The sequence below is a fragment of the Podarcis liolepis genome, assembly GCF_965112155.1.
Source record: "Podarcis liolepis genome assembly, chromosome: 3".
NCBI lineage: Eukaryota > Metazoa > Chordata > Lepidosauria > Squamata > Lacertidae > Podarcis > Podarcis liolepis.
In genome coordinates, this window is record NC_139557.1 from 51,656,825 (window position 1) to 51,675,169 (window position 18,345).

An 18,345-nucleotide genomic window follows, 5' to 3' on the forward strand; every position below is an offset into this window, starting at 1 on the left:
AAAGGAGGGAGGAAACTTTGCAAATAAATGGGGCTTAGGTGGGTTCTCTCAGGAAACAGAAGTTACATCTCTGAGCGCCTTTCAGGCAGATGCTGTGGAGCCAGACTATTAGTGGCTTAGGAAGTATGTTAACTAAAATATTTCAATGACTTGTATTCATTGGTTAATAAACATTCCCTGTTAGATTATGGAAGGGAATTTTGATACAGTTTAAAATTCAATTTAAGGCAAAATATTGCTGCCTTGTTTGTTTTTTAATTATTGAATCAATGTATACCTAATGCAAAGAAAGCAAGAGGATAACTAGGAGGATGAAAAAATAATGCATTCATCTATATGCAGCATGAATGTTACAGTAGAGTTATGAGTCTCTGTAGGACATAAATGGTCATTTCTGGATAGGGAAAACAGAAAATTGGCCAAACGGTATAGAATTAATCCCATTCCCTCTGCAGCCTTGGGTCACTCATTAGACTAAAGCAGACCAATTATGCATTCATGAGCAGGAAGCTCAGAGTTTCACTTGGCTAATCAGAAGCTGATAACTGAATGCAAGATCCAGTTACTTTTCAGGGCCTCAGCATAATAATGTAACCAGTAAGTCTTTAAACACGAAAACTTCTAAGTGTTTAATGCTGCTCTTTAAATTATTGCATTCAGTAACTACCATCTATATAATATCAAAACATAGCAGGCCAATATAATTGTGTTAAAGGCTACAGTACCATAAAAAACATTATGCACATACAAGTGGGGATCCGATTTCAAATCTACCTTTTATCGTACAAAAGAAAAGAGAGCGCAAAATGTTGGCAATTGTTCCTATCACAATATAGTAACTGAATGGCGTCTATTGCAGTAACCATTTCAGCCATATGTGGAAATTTGAACATTCAGATGTCTGAAAGGAAGCAAAGAGCAGATGGTGGCAGAAATGACTTTAAAGGTATGCATGTTTGAATATGCGCAGAAGTTCTTGGACACAAACGTTCCATTGTAAGGTTTACTAGGGGAGCTGATGTAACCTGAACTGAGGAATGAGGTGACTTTGATAAATGCATGACAAATAAAGAACCTCAATCAATGGGCTTATAAGCAAGAGTCAAATCAACTCTCATGAGAAAATGCCAGGCCTAGGGGTGAGGGAGAGTATGAAGACTGGGGAAGTCTGTTCAGATTACTAAAATGTACTTTTACACCAGAAGCATTCCATCTAGGTTCAGAAAACCTAAAATTGGGGCTGGGAGAGTAAGTTCAGTGCAGTATCGTACCCTAGCACTCTTGTTACAGAATGCTGTTCAGCAGTTGCTAAGGCAGTTGGTCAATTTATGCTACAGCTGATCATGCTACACTCTTTAATTACTGATTTTTAATAGCACGTTCAATTTGTATCATTGCTGGTCACTTTTAGGGCCTGCTCACAGTCCAAAGATGGAGAAAATGTAAAACACACAAGACATTTAAGGCTACAGAGCTACTGTATGCCCCTTTATCTGGGAGCAAGTCCCATTGCAATCCATGTGGGATGTCCAATGCTAGTCATATGTGATAGACGCAGTGGTTGACTTATGGCAGAGATTACCCAGTGGGACTTACCTCTAAGTAGGCATGCATAGGATTGTATTGTAGAACTCCTTGCTTGATTGCTTGGGATATGTCCATGCCAGCAAAAATAAATACGTATGTTTAAGACTGGGGAAATATATTAATGTTGACTGTTCCCACCCAGCCCATAGATTATACCCTCAATCTTCCTGTCACGATTATTACGGTACTATTTCAGCAGCTTATGGCGCATTCAATGTATTTACAGTTATTTTTTAGCTACACAAACCTAAAAACTGAAGTGGGGAAAAACAACAGAATTCTATTCACTTCACCATTCTTTTGTCCAAGGAAGGATCACTAAAATGTTGTCTACAGTTTCCAAATACGAGTTGATAGTGACCTTAAATTGTATTATCTGTTTGCAATGCTGTAGTAAATAAACTTTGACTGCCACTGAAAAGAAGCAGGATCTTTAAAGACAAGCTCTTCAATTTACAGTATATTATCCAGATTAACTCCATAAAATCCAGAATATAGTGGGTGCTGCTGTGTTCTCCAGTGCTCTGATTAAACATAGATGTGGATATTAAAAGTTGGCCCTGCCACTTCCCCTCTAGCTTAATAAAGACATATTGTTCTCGCTGGCATGCTTTACTGCTTCCTCAATGATTTCATTGTCCTGTGACTAAATTATACTAGCAGTCTTTCTTAGGTGACCTGATTATTATTATGATTATGATTATGATTATGATTATGATTATTAGTTTCCCAAATCAGTGATCAGGTTAGATAGAACCCATTGAGTTTTAATATGGCTAGAAAGACCAAGAAGATGACAAGCAGTACTCTGCTATGCTCCAGATTCCTGAAGCAGTCTCTTTTCCAACTCTTCATGTTTATACTGCATTGATTTTCAGACCCTGGACATGTAACTAAGAAAATTTGATTGACTTATATCCAGTATAACTTAGGATTGCCATATTTCAAAAAGTAAGATACACCCCAAAAGTTGTTCAGCTTCTTTTTTTCTTTTTTTTTAGGAAGACCCCCAAATTGTTGACTTTTTTTTAGTAAAAGCTACAAGAATTTTTGAGTTTGGGATTTTTTTTGGCACTTTCAGCACAATTTAACTGTTGCTGGTTTTCCAGGACATTTGCCCAATTTCCGAAATATATGCCAGGACACCATTTTTGGAGGTGAATTTCAGGACACGTCCTGGAAAATCAGGATGTATGTCAGCCCTTTCTCTGCTTCATTTAAAAGAAAAGAAGAAGAAAGCCCTTGTTTGGGTCATGCTTAGGCTTCTGCCAGTGGGAGTGTGCAGCCAACTGAGTTTGTCAATCAGAATGTCCCTGCCAGCAGGAAAAAAACAATTTTCACCAGTCTCCTTGCACCCTAAGAAGCTGCTCTGAATGGTTGGTTGGGCAGAGAGATCAGGAAACTGTCTTCTGCCAGCAGGTTCTTCTGCTGGATCTTGGTTCATCCTATGAACAGAAAGAGATGCCTAGCAGTAACCCAAGCTACTGTATCTAGGTGGATGTCATCTTGCGGTGTTCCAGTAGATTAGTCAAACAGAAATATGAACGAACCTAGCTCCATGACACAGAAAAACTGACCTTTCAGTGCCACACAACTCTTTTCAAAGATGTGGCAGACACTTTGATCCCAGAGAGCTAGGCCATGTACTCAGAAGAGCAGTGAAAGTGAGCACTCCCTTTCTACCACCGGAGCATCATATCAAACCCAACACTATGTTAAAATAATCTCTGTTCCTCCTAGCTTCAGCCATTTCTGTCTGACATCCTGCTAGTTTCATTCCTTAGAAAGTGGAACAAGAACCCCTGCTAAGTCTTCCCTGCTTCTTCCCCACCCTGGCAATTTTTCTGTAAGGGGAAGGGGCTACACATGCAGATATTTGAGTAAGTGCTTGTTCTTCCATGTACTAAGACGACTCCAGAGATGCTCTGGGTGATGCTCTGTCACATGTAGGAGTCTAGCTGTCTCTAAAAGAAACCCAGCATTCGCTACATTGTCAAGGCACTGGGGTCTTAACCGTTTACATCTGATCACCCTAATTTAAATCAGGATTTATTTATTTATTTTAAAGCATCCTTCCTCTGGAAGAGCAAGCTATAAAGTATCACCAGCATGTATACCATGCAATTCATGCAACTGCTTGAATCTAAAATGTATGCATTAAGTGTGCTTCTCCAGAACCATGTCCCTGAGATGAGAAGGCTGCATGCAAGAGTGCAGAAATACTGCAAGTCATGTCTGAAGAAGTGTGTGTGCAAACAAAAGCTTATACCCAGAACAAACTTAGTTGGTCTCCAAGGCACTACTGGACTATTTATTTAGTGCAAGTCATGTGTCATACAACCAAGTTTTATTTATGATTGTGTAGGGGAGCTACCTACATAGACAACCTGACAGTATTCCTGTGCCATTGACAATCTTTGAGAGGGGCAAGGGGAATTCCGGGAGGTGGATTCAGGAATCTAAGCAGCCTTTGTGGAGTTTCTAGCCATTTATGTAAGTGGTCAGAGGTACAGAAGCCCCTAACAGAATAATGCTGACGTTAGCAGCTAGCAATCTATCAGCCGGCCAATGAGTCATCTTCCATTTGCCTGGCTTTTAATTGACCAGTTGCAACATTACATACTGCAGGGCCTTCATGACTATACCTTTCAAAACATCCTAAAGAAAATGGGCAGCTTCTCCCATGTGTGATGTCACCAACATACAAGAGGGCCAGAAAGAGGTATCAACATTTTCTGCTGGAATGCAAAAAGCCTTCCTTCTTCTGCATCTGTTTGCTCTAACGTAGTTATGGTAAAGTGCTGAAGAAATGCTAGAATACACAAATCTTAGATCAGGGGTTTTTTTATTTACAATTTGCCCAATTAAATTTAAAGCATAATCACATAGTCACAAAATCAAAACAGTGTACTTGATACAAAAAGGAAGAAGTGCACATATACCCTACCATAGTATTTTATGGAGTTTACCACATGGTTATTCAACAATGCAAACTGTTAGATTTTGGGTAAACTGTCCAAGTCAAAGGATGGGTTCTCTTTAAAAGCTATGATTCCACAGGAGAACAGGACAAGACTCTACATGGACATAGTACTGTCAACAAGCCTCTCCATATTTCTGAAAATCCAAGCACTTAGTTCAGCTTGCATCTTAGTGCCAGCTTTAGTTCAAATTATTTGTTATCTAGTACACTTACCTAAAATGTGTCTGTGCAAGTGTTATTTGGTTTCAATCATTGAGACATTTTCTAAAATTCTTGATGATTGAAGACTTCATCCCTTCCCACTTTTGTTTGAAAAAGCTACTCTCAATTCTTCTGCCCCAACATTACATTTCAAGCATAAAATAGAGTAAAATACAAATTGCACCAAATCAAAACGGACATCTGGAAATGACTCTAGAGGCTTTATTTTAGAAGGCGACTACTATGATAATGAAAAATTAATAGAATTTCAAGTTTAGCAGTGGAGATTTGATCCCTTGTTCAGTTTTATTCAAGCGGTTTTTGCCACTGCTTTGCCAAATAACTTGTTTTGCTGGCACATATGGTTCACTTATAGCTTTAGTAAAATGGGGAAAAACCTGAAATACCACAGTAAAAGTAATTTTCCAATATATTTTAAAACTACACAGGCTTAGTTAGAACAGCCACACATTAACTGAGGCTTAAAATAAGATCTGCCCAACTGAAGCTGGAAATTCCAAAGCAAAATGTTGGATGGAACTCTGTGTCTGCTGGATACATCCTTACATACGAAACTGAGTGAACTGAACCAGCGCCATTTGTATTTTCTAGTGGTTTTCGAAGCTTCATTTTCATTCAAATTAAAGAGTCCTTATTTTGCATATCTTCATTATCTTTCTCCTATGTTTTTCATGGTAGTCATTATCCACGGCCAGTCAAGTTGTACTTCTTTGTCTTGTATTTCCAATTCCAGCTGTTGAAGACTGGAGCCCACCCCACTGCCTTCCAAATCTTGAATGGTCATAGGGTTGATTTTCAGGGGAAATGGCTTTGGATCATCAGGTGCTCTTATAAGACTCTCAGTCCAATTGGTACCAGTAACTGAACTGTAGCGTAAACTGCACTGACTTGATGCAGGTATTCTGTGGTTCTTTTTCATGCTGGGATAGGAAGGTCTAGCTATCTCAGATGGTTCAGGGCACTGGGTAGGAAATGGTGGAAGTTTCCCAGCCAGGGTTTCTTAACAAACGTATAGAAGAGAGATTGTGAGAATGAAGAGGCCTGTAGTTGATTGAAGAGAGCTTCCATGTCCCTTGGTGGTGGTATTGTTCAGTGTGCTAAGTGGTGCGGACGTTGGACTTGAATTATTGTTTGCAGCCGATGGAGTTGTTCCATTACCGCCACTCGTCTAAATATGAAGAAAGAAAAGACTGTAAAGCCACAATTAATACCTTTTCCAACTTGCATTTTGCCTTCAAGGGCATATCCGCATGTATTTTCATCTGTCAAGTTCAGGAAAACTACTACCTTTAAATGGGTGTGATGAGAAGAGCGACAACGCCTGTCCAAGAAGATCCATCTCTAATATAATTGTTTGCCTGCTCAGAAGCAAGTCCTGATGTTAGCTTCCTTGGACATTTTGTGCAAATGGTAATACAGATTTATTTATTTTAATGAATAAATTAGAGCCTAAAGCAGGACTAACAAGGTGCCATGCAATTGGAAGCAAGGCTGACTGAATGAGGTGTCAGCTCTTAAGACTAGGGACAATACTAAGCAATTTTAAGGGCTTGAAAATCACTTTGCTTTCTGTGGAACACACAGGTTTCTTTTGTTTTGGTCACTATTTGTCACACAGCTTTAAAAAAAAGGATATAGCAAAATCATAAAGACTAGTTTTGCCAATAGTTCAAGTGAGATGAATGCACACACGACTACTATCCTATCTCTGAACAGCCATCTTCTTTCTTTCTCTAGCTTAATAGCTTTCAAGTCACAAAGAGACAGAAGGAACACACAGAAATAACTGTCTTTCTAGTCAAGTTCCAAGTCTTTCATGTAGTATTTTGCACTGCTTAGCTGGTAATTTTGTGCTAAGGGTTTCAGTGTGGCACTATTGATACTGTTTATATTCCAGAATGAAAGTGTCAGTCTCCAGCAGTTACAAGAGGAGTGTTTCGTATGTCTGAAAGCTGGGAAGATGTATCAAATAGCTTTGGATCGCAAGATACAGGAAAATTGAGGTTTTCCACTATAATAAGCAGTAACAGATTGCTGTTGCAGGCATTACGATTTGAAATGTGCCTCTTAAGCCACGCTTACTAATACAAGTTCAAGTCAATGTAACTCTGCCAATCTGTTTTGGATATCAGTTACTTTCAAGCAAGCTCCACCAAGCAAGCATGTAGATCACAAAGTTTCAAAAGAGATAGCAAGGTGGACTTGCTGTATGGCTGCAAAGGAGTCCGTGTAACACAAACTAGCATGGATGCTTTAGCAGAGATTCCTGCATTGCAGGGGGTTGGACCAGATGACCCTTGGGATCCCTTCCAACTCTACAATTCTATGGGGGGGGGAATCAAGGCTGCAGTCCTACAGTCAGGCTGTTTTGTCTTTAAAATTCAATGTGCTTTAAGCAGCTTGCAGCAGAGATCTGTAGCAATGTTAACTTATATGTTGCTTACTGTATAGAATTTTATCATTAGAATGCAACAAGAATGCATGGCATCTGTTAGCATTTGACTTTCATCCCCAGAGGGTCTATGCTGGCAGACAGTCTATGGGGCATAAGTGGAGAGTACTGTACTTAGGAGACCAGCATTTTGCTACACCCCTTCATATCAAACATTGCTTTCAGGAGTTCTTTTACGGGAGAAACCTCAAAGAGCTGAGATGCTCAGTATTTGGCTGCTGCTGCTGCTGCTGCTAGTTCCTAGTGTTTTCCTAACATAGCAGCACACCTACCTGCAAATTTTGTTTGCTTTCTAAAAGCAGCTTCAAAAAGCAGATCTAGTCTCACAACGGATCTTTTAAAGCTTCTCAAATACAGTTCCAAAAGTTGTTTCTTGGATGGCAGTCAAGCCTTGCCTACTATCTTTGCTGCCTTATACCAGCTAACCCATCTCTCCTGGCCAAAGTTGCTTCAAGCTCTGTCCTACCCCTTCAATTTTTTGTTTGTTTGGGGCAAATGACGGAGCTAGGGAAAAGGATGACTCATCCTTCATTCTGTAGCTGGCTGCATGAAGTACTAACTCACTGCAGCTTTTGTCATTTTATAGCCAGCAGCCAACTGTTTCACCTCCAGCAAAAAAACTCTGGAGCAGAATGTGGAACGAAACTAACACTGAAAGCCAACAGACATTCCAAATTCCTTAAGTGGTAAAACTGTGTGCCGATATCCTTTATTACAGAAACAGCCTGCCCTGAAACACAGGCTGAGTACACACCATATATTTAAAGCACAATCCCTACCCACCAATTCTGGAACTGTAGTTTGTCTTTCACAAAGCTACAATTCTCAGCACCTTTAATAACTACAGTTCCCAGCACTGGCGAGAGAGTGGGTGTGGGGGAAGAGCTGTGCTTTAAATGTATAGTGTGTACACAGCTTTCTTTTATTCTAGCTGTGGCATATTTGACATCTTCTTTTTTTAAAAAAAGTCTCCATTTACATCCCTAGGCTCCTTTATATTTTAGGTATTTGATTACTAAACAAAGACAGAAGAAAGGTGCCTTTATGGTTCCAAAGCAGTGGCTAGAGGCAGATTACTAAATTGCAAATAGGGATACTAATGGGTCTGCAACCTAACACGCTTACTAAGGGTAGGTTGCACTGAACATAGTAACACTTACTTATGAGTAGACGTGCCTAGGATTACACGGAGAGTATTTTAAACAGTCACTTGTCTGTACCTAACTGAAGAAAAGCAGACAGAAGCTAGGTAAATGAAGAGGAGAGAAATCAATACTGGGTGTCTGCAGGAATTTTCCCAGGGAGGGGTAGAGTAAAACACTGAAAAGGGAAGCAGGCTAGCATCTCGCACACGAAACAATACGAGTCATATCTGTACAGTCTGCCTCATATCCTAGACTCTAAAAACTTACATAAAACAAGAAAACTGGGAATTATGGTTGCCTCCTCCTGTGGAAACCCATCATGCAAAAGACCCATTTTCTTACATTTGCCACAATTTAAGATCTTTCTATATCCATCCTTGGATAATCTAAATGAGGTTCATATTCCAACAAGATGTCCTACCTTCCCCCATTGTCTACACAGTGCAGATTCTACATTAAACAGCTCAACAATGTAGCACTGAGGATTTACATTGAAAGCTACCCAAGGGAGGGTGTTTTGAACCCTCACTGATATGGGTGGCACCCATTTGTATTTTGTTTGAGGTGTGGCAGAATATTGCAAGCCTAGTGCCCCAAGCCTCCTAACAGGATCTCATATCCAGAAGAATAGGAGGAGGTAATAATAATAATAATACTTTTATTATTTGTACTCCGCCAAGCTGACTTGGTTGCCCCAGCCACTCTACGTAGCAGACATAAGAGAGAGAAGTGCCATTTAACACGGATTTCAAAAGAAAACTAGTCAAGTCAATCCACCCTAGTTGGCAAAAGAACAGGTGGTAGGCAATGGCAGAGTTAACATTGTTGGCATCCGTCTGTCTCGAGAGACAAGCCTACCCAAAAAATTGAGATCTGGAAAGGACAGGGAGAAAAGCGTGAATATTTAGGGCTCGACCACAGCGCCCTGAAACATCGCACAACTTTAGGACCTTCTGTGGGAAGAATCCACTGTAGAATCCGCCCTGGCTTGGGGATGCCACAATTATGCGCGCATTGTAGGAGAAGGCAGTGGATTGCTCTAAACTCGGACGGGACCAGGTCCGGGATCCCCAAGGCGACTTTGTCCGGGGGCGACCGAGTCTTCGGGATGAGATTTCATCCATCCCTTTCACACATGCACAGCCAAAAGGAATTAATGGAAAGCGCAAAGAGTGGGGGTCGGGTCGGGTCGAGAACCCAACAGTAACCTAGAATAGGGATGGGGGCGGGGAGGAAAAACAGAAGGGAAAAACAGGATCCCTCGACCCTTTAGAGTATGGGGTCATGAGGACGATGCCACGCCAAAATCGCTGCCGACGCTCACCTGAGTGGGTAAAAGCAGCGCCAGGAGCAAAAGCCCCAAGCCGAGCCGCGTAGCAAGTGCCGTGCCCATGTCTAATCGCGCGGCGAGCCCCCGACTCCCTCCGAAGCAGCTCCTGAAATGCAACGTGGAGGCGCCTGCGGAGGGTTTTTATGTGGGCGCCGAGCTCCAGCCGGGGCGGGGCGAAGCCCCTGCAGACCTCCTCCTCCTCCTTCCCGCCCGTCGCGTTGCCTCCTGCCCCACCTCTTGGGGGCTTTTTAAAACCCGGATCGGCTTCGTTCCCGCCCTCTGCCTTGTTGTGAGCCCTTCCACTGATCCCCGCAACTCCGTCTGGCAATTCAAGGGTCTATTCCCCCCCCCCCCAAACACGGTACAATAGGAAGCAGACGCCTTTCGAAGGCTCACTTATTTCAAAACAAAAGGTGCCGGGGCTCAGCACGGCCTGGAATTCACGCCGCCCGACCTGTATGCTTTAACCCCTATTTTAGATACATAACGTGGGGTAAATTCAGCGGTTAAAAAAACAAACAACTCTGGATATGCTCAGAGGTCTCCCTCATTTTACGGTGACATCACCTGGTGCCCTAGTAAAACTACACAATGAGTGATCAGAACTTTATTTGAGTGATGATGGCTTTAGAAGCTGAGCCCTTCTCCTTAACCAGAAATAACACTGAAAAAGGAAGAGTGTGTTGCTCATAACTCACTACTAAGTTAACGCAATAAGCTAATGCATATCTGGATTTAGGGGGGAGGCTTTTGAAGTCAGTCAACACAGCTTCATATGATCCTAAATCCCCTGCACCTGTTGTTTTAGAAATGCATGACTGAACTGTGTAAATACAGTGGTACCTCGGGTTACATACGCTTCAGGTTACAGACTCTGCTAACCCAGAAATATTACCTCAGGTTAAGAACTTTGCTTCAGGATGAGAACAGAAATCGTGCTCCGGCGGCGCGGCAGCAGCAGGAGGCCCCATTAGCTAAAGTGGTGCTTCAGGTTAAGAACAGTTTCAGGTTAAGTACAGACCTCCAGAACGAATTAAGTACTTAACCTGAGGTACCACTGTACTCCTTTCTAGAAATTGACAGAGTGGCTGACTGTAGGTGATGTTTTCCTTAATACTTTTGATGCATCCGAGAACTGACCTCTAGTCCTGCAAATAAACTCATAGAGATGACAGTTGTTAAAACTATTGTTGAAAACTGTCGGTGATATTGGTGCCTAAGTGGATTCTTTATATACTCACCACTGTTGTGGTACCTGCTAAAATACCCACATAAAGGAGGCCTATATTTCACGGGGTGTCCCCTGGCCCCAAATTAACAGTGGTAGGTGGCGACACATTATGATGATAATTCCCTTCCATTAGATAATTAGTAAGAGACTTATCATCTCTTTACGGGACTGTATTGTTAATGTTTAATTGATTGCAATAAGTATTCTGTGTGTTTTTACACTTCCTGTATATTGAACTCTGTATTGAGACAATGCTCAAAGGCCACAGGTGCCATCCTGTGTTGGGGGAAAGTCCCACAGAGATTCAGGGAACTTTATTCCTAGAGTGTTCAGGTCAAATAGAGGACGAGTTCCTGTACCTTTAACACTGGAGTATGGAAGAGGAAGTTTATGCAGGTGTGGTCAGTTGTGTGGAAGAGGGAATTTTAGTAAGTGCATAACATATAGGCTTTACTGCTCCTTGGTAAGTACAGTATGTTCAGTACTGCAACCTTAATACAGCACGAGAAGAGCTTTTGTTGGCAACAACCCACCTCAGATTTAACATACAATTTCCGCCTCTTTCTTTCTCAACACACAAATATTATTTTTTCAGGCTTCATACTAATACTTTAAATCAACTATTCCCTAGTAGGTGCATCACCGTTACAATCTTGGCCATTTTTTGGAAGTTGTGACAAAATCATCATGTAGTTTGTTCGTTAAAACTCTGGAAAAATAATTGCAACTCAATGGGAAACAGCCCCAAATCTTGCACTGGACATTTGGTACTGCTCGCTCTGGAATATAACTATAATGAAAATCATGCATAATTTGAGACTTTGACAAGGACTAGAAGCTCCAGATATGTTTTATATGATTTGGCATTCCTTTATGACATATACAGTGGAATCATTATTTTCAAGATAACCCTTGTCACAAGCCTGGCAAATAAGGAACTATACTTGATGATCTGGACTGAAGGTACATTCTTTCACCTTTGGAGGACGTGCCCAAGGATTAAGACATTCTAGGAGATGATCTACAATGAAATGAAAAAGGTATTTAAATATATTTTCTTGAAGAAACCAGAGGCCTTTCTCCTGGGCATGGTCGGCCAATTGGTGACAAAGAAGGATAGAACTTTCTTTATGTATGCTACAACAGCAGCAAGAATACTTATTGCAAAGTATTGGAAGACACAAGATTTACCCACCCAGGAAGAATGGCAGATGAAGTTGATGGACTGCATGGAACTGGCGGAAATGACTGGCAGAATCCGAGACCAGGGAGAAGAGTCGGTGGAAGAAGATTGGAAAAAATTTAAAGACTATTTACAGAAACACTGTAAAATTAATGAATGTTAGAAGGATGATGGAATGAAGTTATATGGCTTTAGCAGAAATGTTATAAAGAATTAAATAAAAATAGACTGTTAATGGGCCAAAGGGAAAAAAAATAAGGTTAGATTGTGTTAAGATAAACTATAGGACAAAAACTGGGAAAGATGGAAAGGATTTGCTGAAATAGCTAATTGAACTAGAATACAAAAAAGGGAGATGTGAGGAGGTCGTCGAAACCAGTAAATGAAAGACAAGATATGAAAATATTGGATGTTTTTAATTGTTTCTGTCTTTGTTTGTTTTGTTAAGATAAGCAGTGTTTTTCTTTTTTTCTTTTTATGTATTGTATTGTATTGTTTTGCTTTGTTTAACTCTTTTTCTTCTTTATGTAATTATTAATAAATATTATTTTTAAAAAAATATACTTGATGATCTGATAAAGTTGATAGTCTTTACTTGGATTTTGTTATGTTAACTCATGTGCAACTACTCTTTCTACGTGCCTATTTTATAGTTTTGTTTTTCAACTTTTAATGTTGGCCTGTTGTTATAATGGTTATCTCTGTTTTATATACATTATAAAATTAAATAATAACAACAAACAAATTTATTTTGGTGTAAGCTTCAACAGACTTCAGTACTACATGAAAGCTTATAATACTTTTCGTCGCCTTTAAGGTGCCGCAAGACCTTTCATTGTTTTTCTTGCAGAAGGCTAATATGGCTACTCTTCTGGAACTGATTTTAACTCTTTCATAAACTGAATCATTCAAATCATTCAAATCAATTATATAATTTCCAGTTTAAATGATATGGCAATAGTGAGTGACTTTGGAATCTAATGCACAGACCCTTAAGAGCGAGGCAGCAAGAGCTGTTTGATCTGCAAAGGCATTTTTCAGCTAAGCCAATTGCCAGGGAGGAAATCTTGAAGGGATTTTTCCAGGATCCTCTTGTGCCTAATTGCTCCTTGCTGCCAGTTCCTTATGAAAGGAGACTCATCTAGTAAATGGAGGATAAGGTAAGAATGCTTTTGGATTTTTTTTATTTATTGGAACGCATAATCATTTAAAGGTGATGCCCATTCTGAGGGGAGCAGTGAACATGACAACAATATACTTTCTTTAGTTAATCTCACTTGTGACCAGTTCTCTAGTAGTGATGTTTCAACTAGATTCATTTTACCTATGTTCCATAAGTCTGTGGAAGTTAATTATAGAGAAAAAGTGAAAATTCCCTTGGACTCAGCTGGAGCTATGAGTGTGTGTTTGGGCTGAAAAAAATAGTGGCTTCTACTGAAAACCAGTTAACGGTTAGCCTAGAGGATCTCATCCCATTTCCAAAACGTAAATAAGTAAAGCCCACACTGCCTAGGCATTCTCCTGAATTCAGGCTTGCTTTTCAATTACCAGTGGGGAGCCAGAGCCAGGAACATTTCTAAATAGATGGATGGATAGATAGATAGATAGATAGATAGATAGATAGATAGATAGATAGATGATAGCACTAGCACTTATTATGTATGCTGTGAGTCTACTTGAGGAACATTATTTATGTATTTATTATTCCATTCCTATTCCTTTTCATCCAAGGAGTTCAAGGTGATTCTCCCGCTGCCCATTTCATCCTCACAGCAACCCTGTATCTTGGATTAGGCGGAGAGCCATAGACTGGTTCAAGGTCACCCATGTTCTTGGCTGAGTTGAGGTTTGAACCCTGATCTCTCAGGTCTGAGTCCAATGTTGTAACTGCTTTGGCACACTGAACATTGATTAAGCCATCATCAGCTATGCTTTTTCAAACTCTACGCTTGACTACTACAACACTTTTTACATGGGAATGCCTCTGAAGAGTATTCAGAAACACTGAGAACTTCAAGATGTGTTCTGGCTGCCCTTTAGTTTTGGAACCCAAGTCAAAAACCCAAGTGCTGGTTTTTTTAAAAAGCTATGAAGATTTTAGCCAGAGTAGTTCACAGGCTAAATTTCCATCTCAAGGTTAGTCAGGTGTGCTAGTGTACTCTGCCTGATCACTCTGGTTTTGCTCTGCTCTGGGTACAAGACGGGAAACAAGCCAGGAAGCTGCAGTTAAGCTGCTCTTCCCCTACATCCAAACCAGGGGTCATGGTTTGTGGCTCCCCAACATGCCTGGTTTGCTAGCCAACCTCAAATCACAGCTTGCTGTCAGCTTACTCATTATGGCTTTTTAGGGAGAAACAAACTACAATCCCTGGGAAGCCAGGGCTGATTAGTTGTAGTAGTAGTAGTAGTAGTAGTAGTAGTGGTAGTAATCATTAAATTTATTAATCATTAATCAAGAAAAGCAGCTTACCCCCCCCCAAAAAAAAACCCCTACAAACATATACTAAAATCAAGGAATAGAATCTGTTTCCTCTTTCATTTCTCCTACTTGCAACAGGGACGAGTGAAGCCAGAGCTGTCAGGCTTTTTGTACTAGCATGCTGCTCATACACAATAAACAATAGGCTAGAAACCTTTTCAAATTCTCATGGTCACAGGGAGCTGTGTCCCAGGAGTGGGGATTTTTTCCCCAGCCCTATGACCACAGGCCAGTGGTGGGTGAGGCCAGAGACAGGGCTAGTCCAAAACATTTTGGTGCCTGAGGCAAACAAAAAAACTGTGTCCCCTTCCCCATCAGGGAAGAAAGCATGAATGAAGATCTGCATCAAGAACAAGGAGGGAAGAAATATCTGCATTGGGATCTGCTGCCCCTGTGGATCTTGCCATCTGAGGCAGTCACCTCATTTTGGCCAGAGGCAAAAGTGGGAAGAGCAGTGGATGTAAATTGTACCTTTGTACAGAAGGCTAGTTTCTACACATTCACACACACACACACCTCTCTACCCATCTTCCAGGCAAGAGTGAGGCATTGTCAAGAGTTCAAGGATTACATTCCAGCCAGGCAACAACACTCAAGGAAGATGTGAAGCAGAGCAAGTGAGAGGGTGTGGGCTGTTGGGTATAAGCAACTTTGCATGCTTCCAGTCAGTAGAAGGCAGAGTTGAGACTAACAGACAGAGAAAATACACTTTGTTGTTTCCCACCAAACACCTAGGTTCCACTCCTTTCTCCTGTTCCTTTACTCTTTCCCTTCCCCTAGCAGGAGGCAGTCATGCTTCAGGGTTCAATGTATTGCCATTATCTACCACAGCAGACTTTTTGAATTAGCACAAACAACAATCCATTTGTTCCCAACGGAGGAAGAAGGATTGGGGAAATGTGAATATACTTCCAAATGTTTCTGTCATATCCTTTTCCTTCAGTGCAGCTGATCAGGCACTGAGAAAGGGGAAGAAGTTTCCCTCTTAAAGGAAATAACTTTATATACTACAATTTCCTGTGCTGCAGTGTTCACAATGCAATGGGGAATTTTTATTGCCATAAACACAAATCAGCTCTCTGATAAGTGTTCCTCTGGCAAAAGAAAAGCAAAGAAGACCCAAAATCATTTGATAAGTGGTTGTTGGGCCATCATCCTATGTATGCTCACTTGGAAGTAAGGAGATCTGGATTGGGTCCATGTGGCCTTCCTCCCCTGCACTGCACACCTATCCAAAAACTCTCCCCCCACTCCCTTTGCAGTTCCTTATACAAAAAGAAAATTGCATTGGCAGTGCCAAACACAGGATTTCAGTATAGCATACACTTTGGTTCTAAGTTTCACTGAGTTCACCAGATGTTAACCAAGAACATAGCATTTTATCCATGTAATCTGATCCTATGCATGTTTACAGAGACGTTAGTCCCATTCACTACAATGGAACTTACTCCCCTACATCATATTGCAGCTTCAGAGTCAAATGTTGTGTAATGGCTAAAATGAGATCTCCCACCTTAACCATTGGCCCACCTGTCAGCCTTGGCTGTTAATCTGGTGGTGTTTTCACACACAATGCTACTATACTACAAAGCCTCTCTGGCACCATTTGTGCTCGTGTCTGAATATTGTGTATCTGGGATAGAAAGTGGATGGGAGAAGTCATTAAAATGTTTTGTTGTTTTTTACAGTCTTGCTAATGTGGGTTTGACATTCTGAATTGCAGAAGTGGGAAATTCAAAGAACACTTTCAAGGGCACAGGGAAACATCATACATTTCTGACTGTAAACTTATATCAAAGTTTATATTTATATAAAACTTATATCAAAGTTTTTCATGGAAATACTCATTATCATAATAGACCATATGGACATATTAATAATAAACTTCATTGCTGTGTTGGTGGGGAGGACAAATGAGATGAAGCATAGTAAAACACTGATATAAGGATTTAAAGCTCAGTGTCACTGAATAAAGGATATGCTCTGTTTAGGGAAGCTTTTAATGTTTGATTTATACCCTGCCAAATGGGCGGGGTATAAATTATCATCATCATCATCATTATTAGGAAGGGGCTTTTCACAAAGAGATTCTGTAGCACAGGGGTCTCCAACCTTTTTGGGCCTCTGCACAAACTGCTCTGGGCACCACACACACAGTACAACGAGGAACATTCAAGTTGTGTTATCTCACAGTATTGTTCTCCACCACCATTGTTATTTGCCACCCCAACCTCCAAGTGGTGAGAGACCCCAGGGCTTCCAGTTGTTTTTTGGTTTCCTTGGACTGAAGGTCAGTGGAGACTGTGGTGTATTTAGGATATACTGAAACAAAATTTAAAAAATTCCTTCCAGTAGCATTAAGTTTGTTATTGGTATGAGCTTTCATGTGCATACACACTTCTTCAGATGCACTGAAACAGTCACCAGACCCTTATACATAGTGAGAGGGTGGGGAGGGGTATTACTCAGAAGGGTGGTGGGAATGGGTGATTGGCTGATAGGTGTGGTAAACCTGTTGAGGACTGTTAACGACTGCAATTGGTCTTACAGGAAAAAGCAAGGGGTGAGATGGCTAAAAATAGCTTTATCATGTATATTGAGATAATAATCCAATGTATCTATTCAGACCATGTCTCTCCATGGTTTTAAGTTTGGTAATAAGTTGCAATTCAGCAACTTCTCTTTCCACTCTATTTCTGAAATTCTTTTGTAATAAGACAGATACTTTGAGATCTTGTATAGAATGTCCTGGGAGACTGAAGTGTCCTCCTACTGGTTTCTCTGTCTTGTGATTCCTGATATCAGATTTATGTCCATTTATCCTTTGGCGTAGGGTTAGGATATATTGTTTTATTTACATATATATGCAGCCTGAGCATAGGATAGAGGGCTCTACACAGTAAATACCCCAACAGATATCGCTTCTCCATTGGATTTCCAAATAAGACCCCAAATCCAGCTTCTGCTCAGCACAGAGCAAGGTATGCCTCTGTCATCAGCTTCCAGCATTTCTCAGCTCCCACCTCCCCTTAAGAACTCAGGCTATTGTTCTTCTACCTACTAGCCAGGTGAGTGGGATGGGGCCCACACATTTGCTCACTCTCTTTAGATGCATATGTTGGGTACTTGGCTGCTCAGCCAAGGTCATTACCCTGACAAAGGGACTAGTTTGACCTGTTCATTACGTTCCCTCTTAACACATTCTAACTTCACAGATAAAAGTTCAAAGGTTTGGAAAGGGGACCCAGGGTTTCATCCAGACCGACACCCACTTAACATCATAAAACTATGCTTTCTTAAAGCAAGCCTAATTTCAGCAGGGGAGGGGGAAGGCCTCTGTTGGCACACGTACACCTGTAGGCACAGTGTTGACGCCTGCTATTGCACATTCATGTATCTATCCCACTTCCTTACTAGTCTGGGGGTAGGTGGAAAATAAAAGGGCATTCTCCAACAGCCAGCAAGGAATATTGCCAAAATGTACTGGGTGCTGCCAATCAAATCTGAGAGATTGCAGTGTGGATTTGTTGTTGTTTAGTTGTTTAGTCGTGTCCGACTCTTCGTGACCCCATGGACCAGAGCATGCCATGCACTCCTGTCTTCCACTGCCTGCCGCAGTTTGGTCAAACTCATGCTGGTAGCTTTGAGAACACTGTCCATCCATCTCGTCCTCTGTCGTCCCCTTCTCCTTGTGCCCTCAAACTTCCCCAACATCAGGATCTTTTCCAGGGAG

The 18,345-nt window shown here is 41.0% G+C and overlaps 1 protein-coding gene across 1 annotated transcript; it reads right to left on the reverse strand.

Annotated features, from left to right (window-relative positions):
- Positions 1 to 4,415: 4,415 nt before the first annotated feature.
- CD24 (CD24 molecule) lies at positions 4,416 to 9,867 on the reverse strand. The gene is made up of 2 exons (XM_083497729.1): positions 9,714 to 9,867; positions 4,416 to 5,960 (listed from the first exon to the last, which is right to left on the reverse strand). Exons 1-2 carry the CDS (start codon positions 9,780 to 9,782, stop codon positions 5,793 to 5,795), a joined length of 237 nt encoding a protein of 78 aa, XP_083353855.1. The 5' UTR covers positions 9,783 to 9,867; the 3' UTR covers positions 4,416 to 5,792.
- Between the last annotated feature and the right edge of the window lie 8,478 nt (positions 9,868 to 18,345).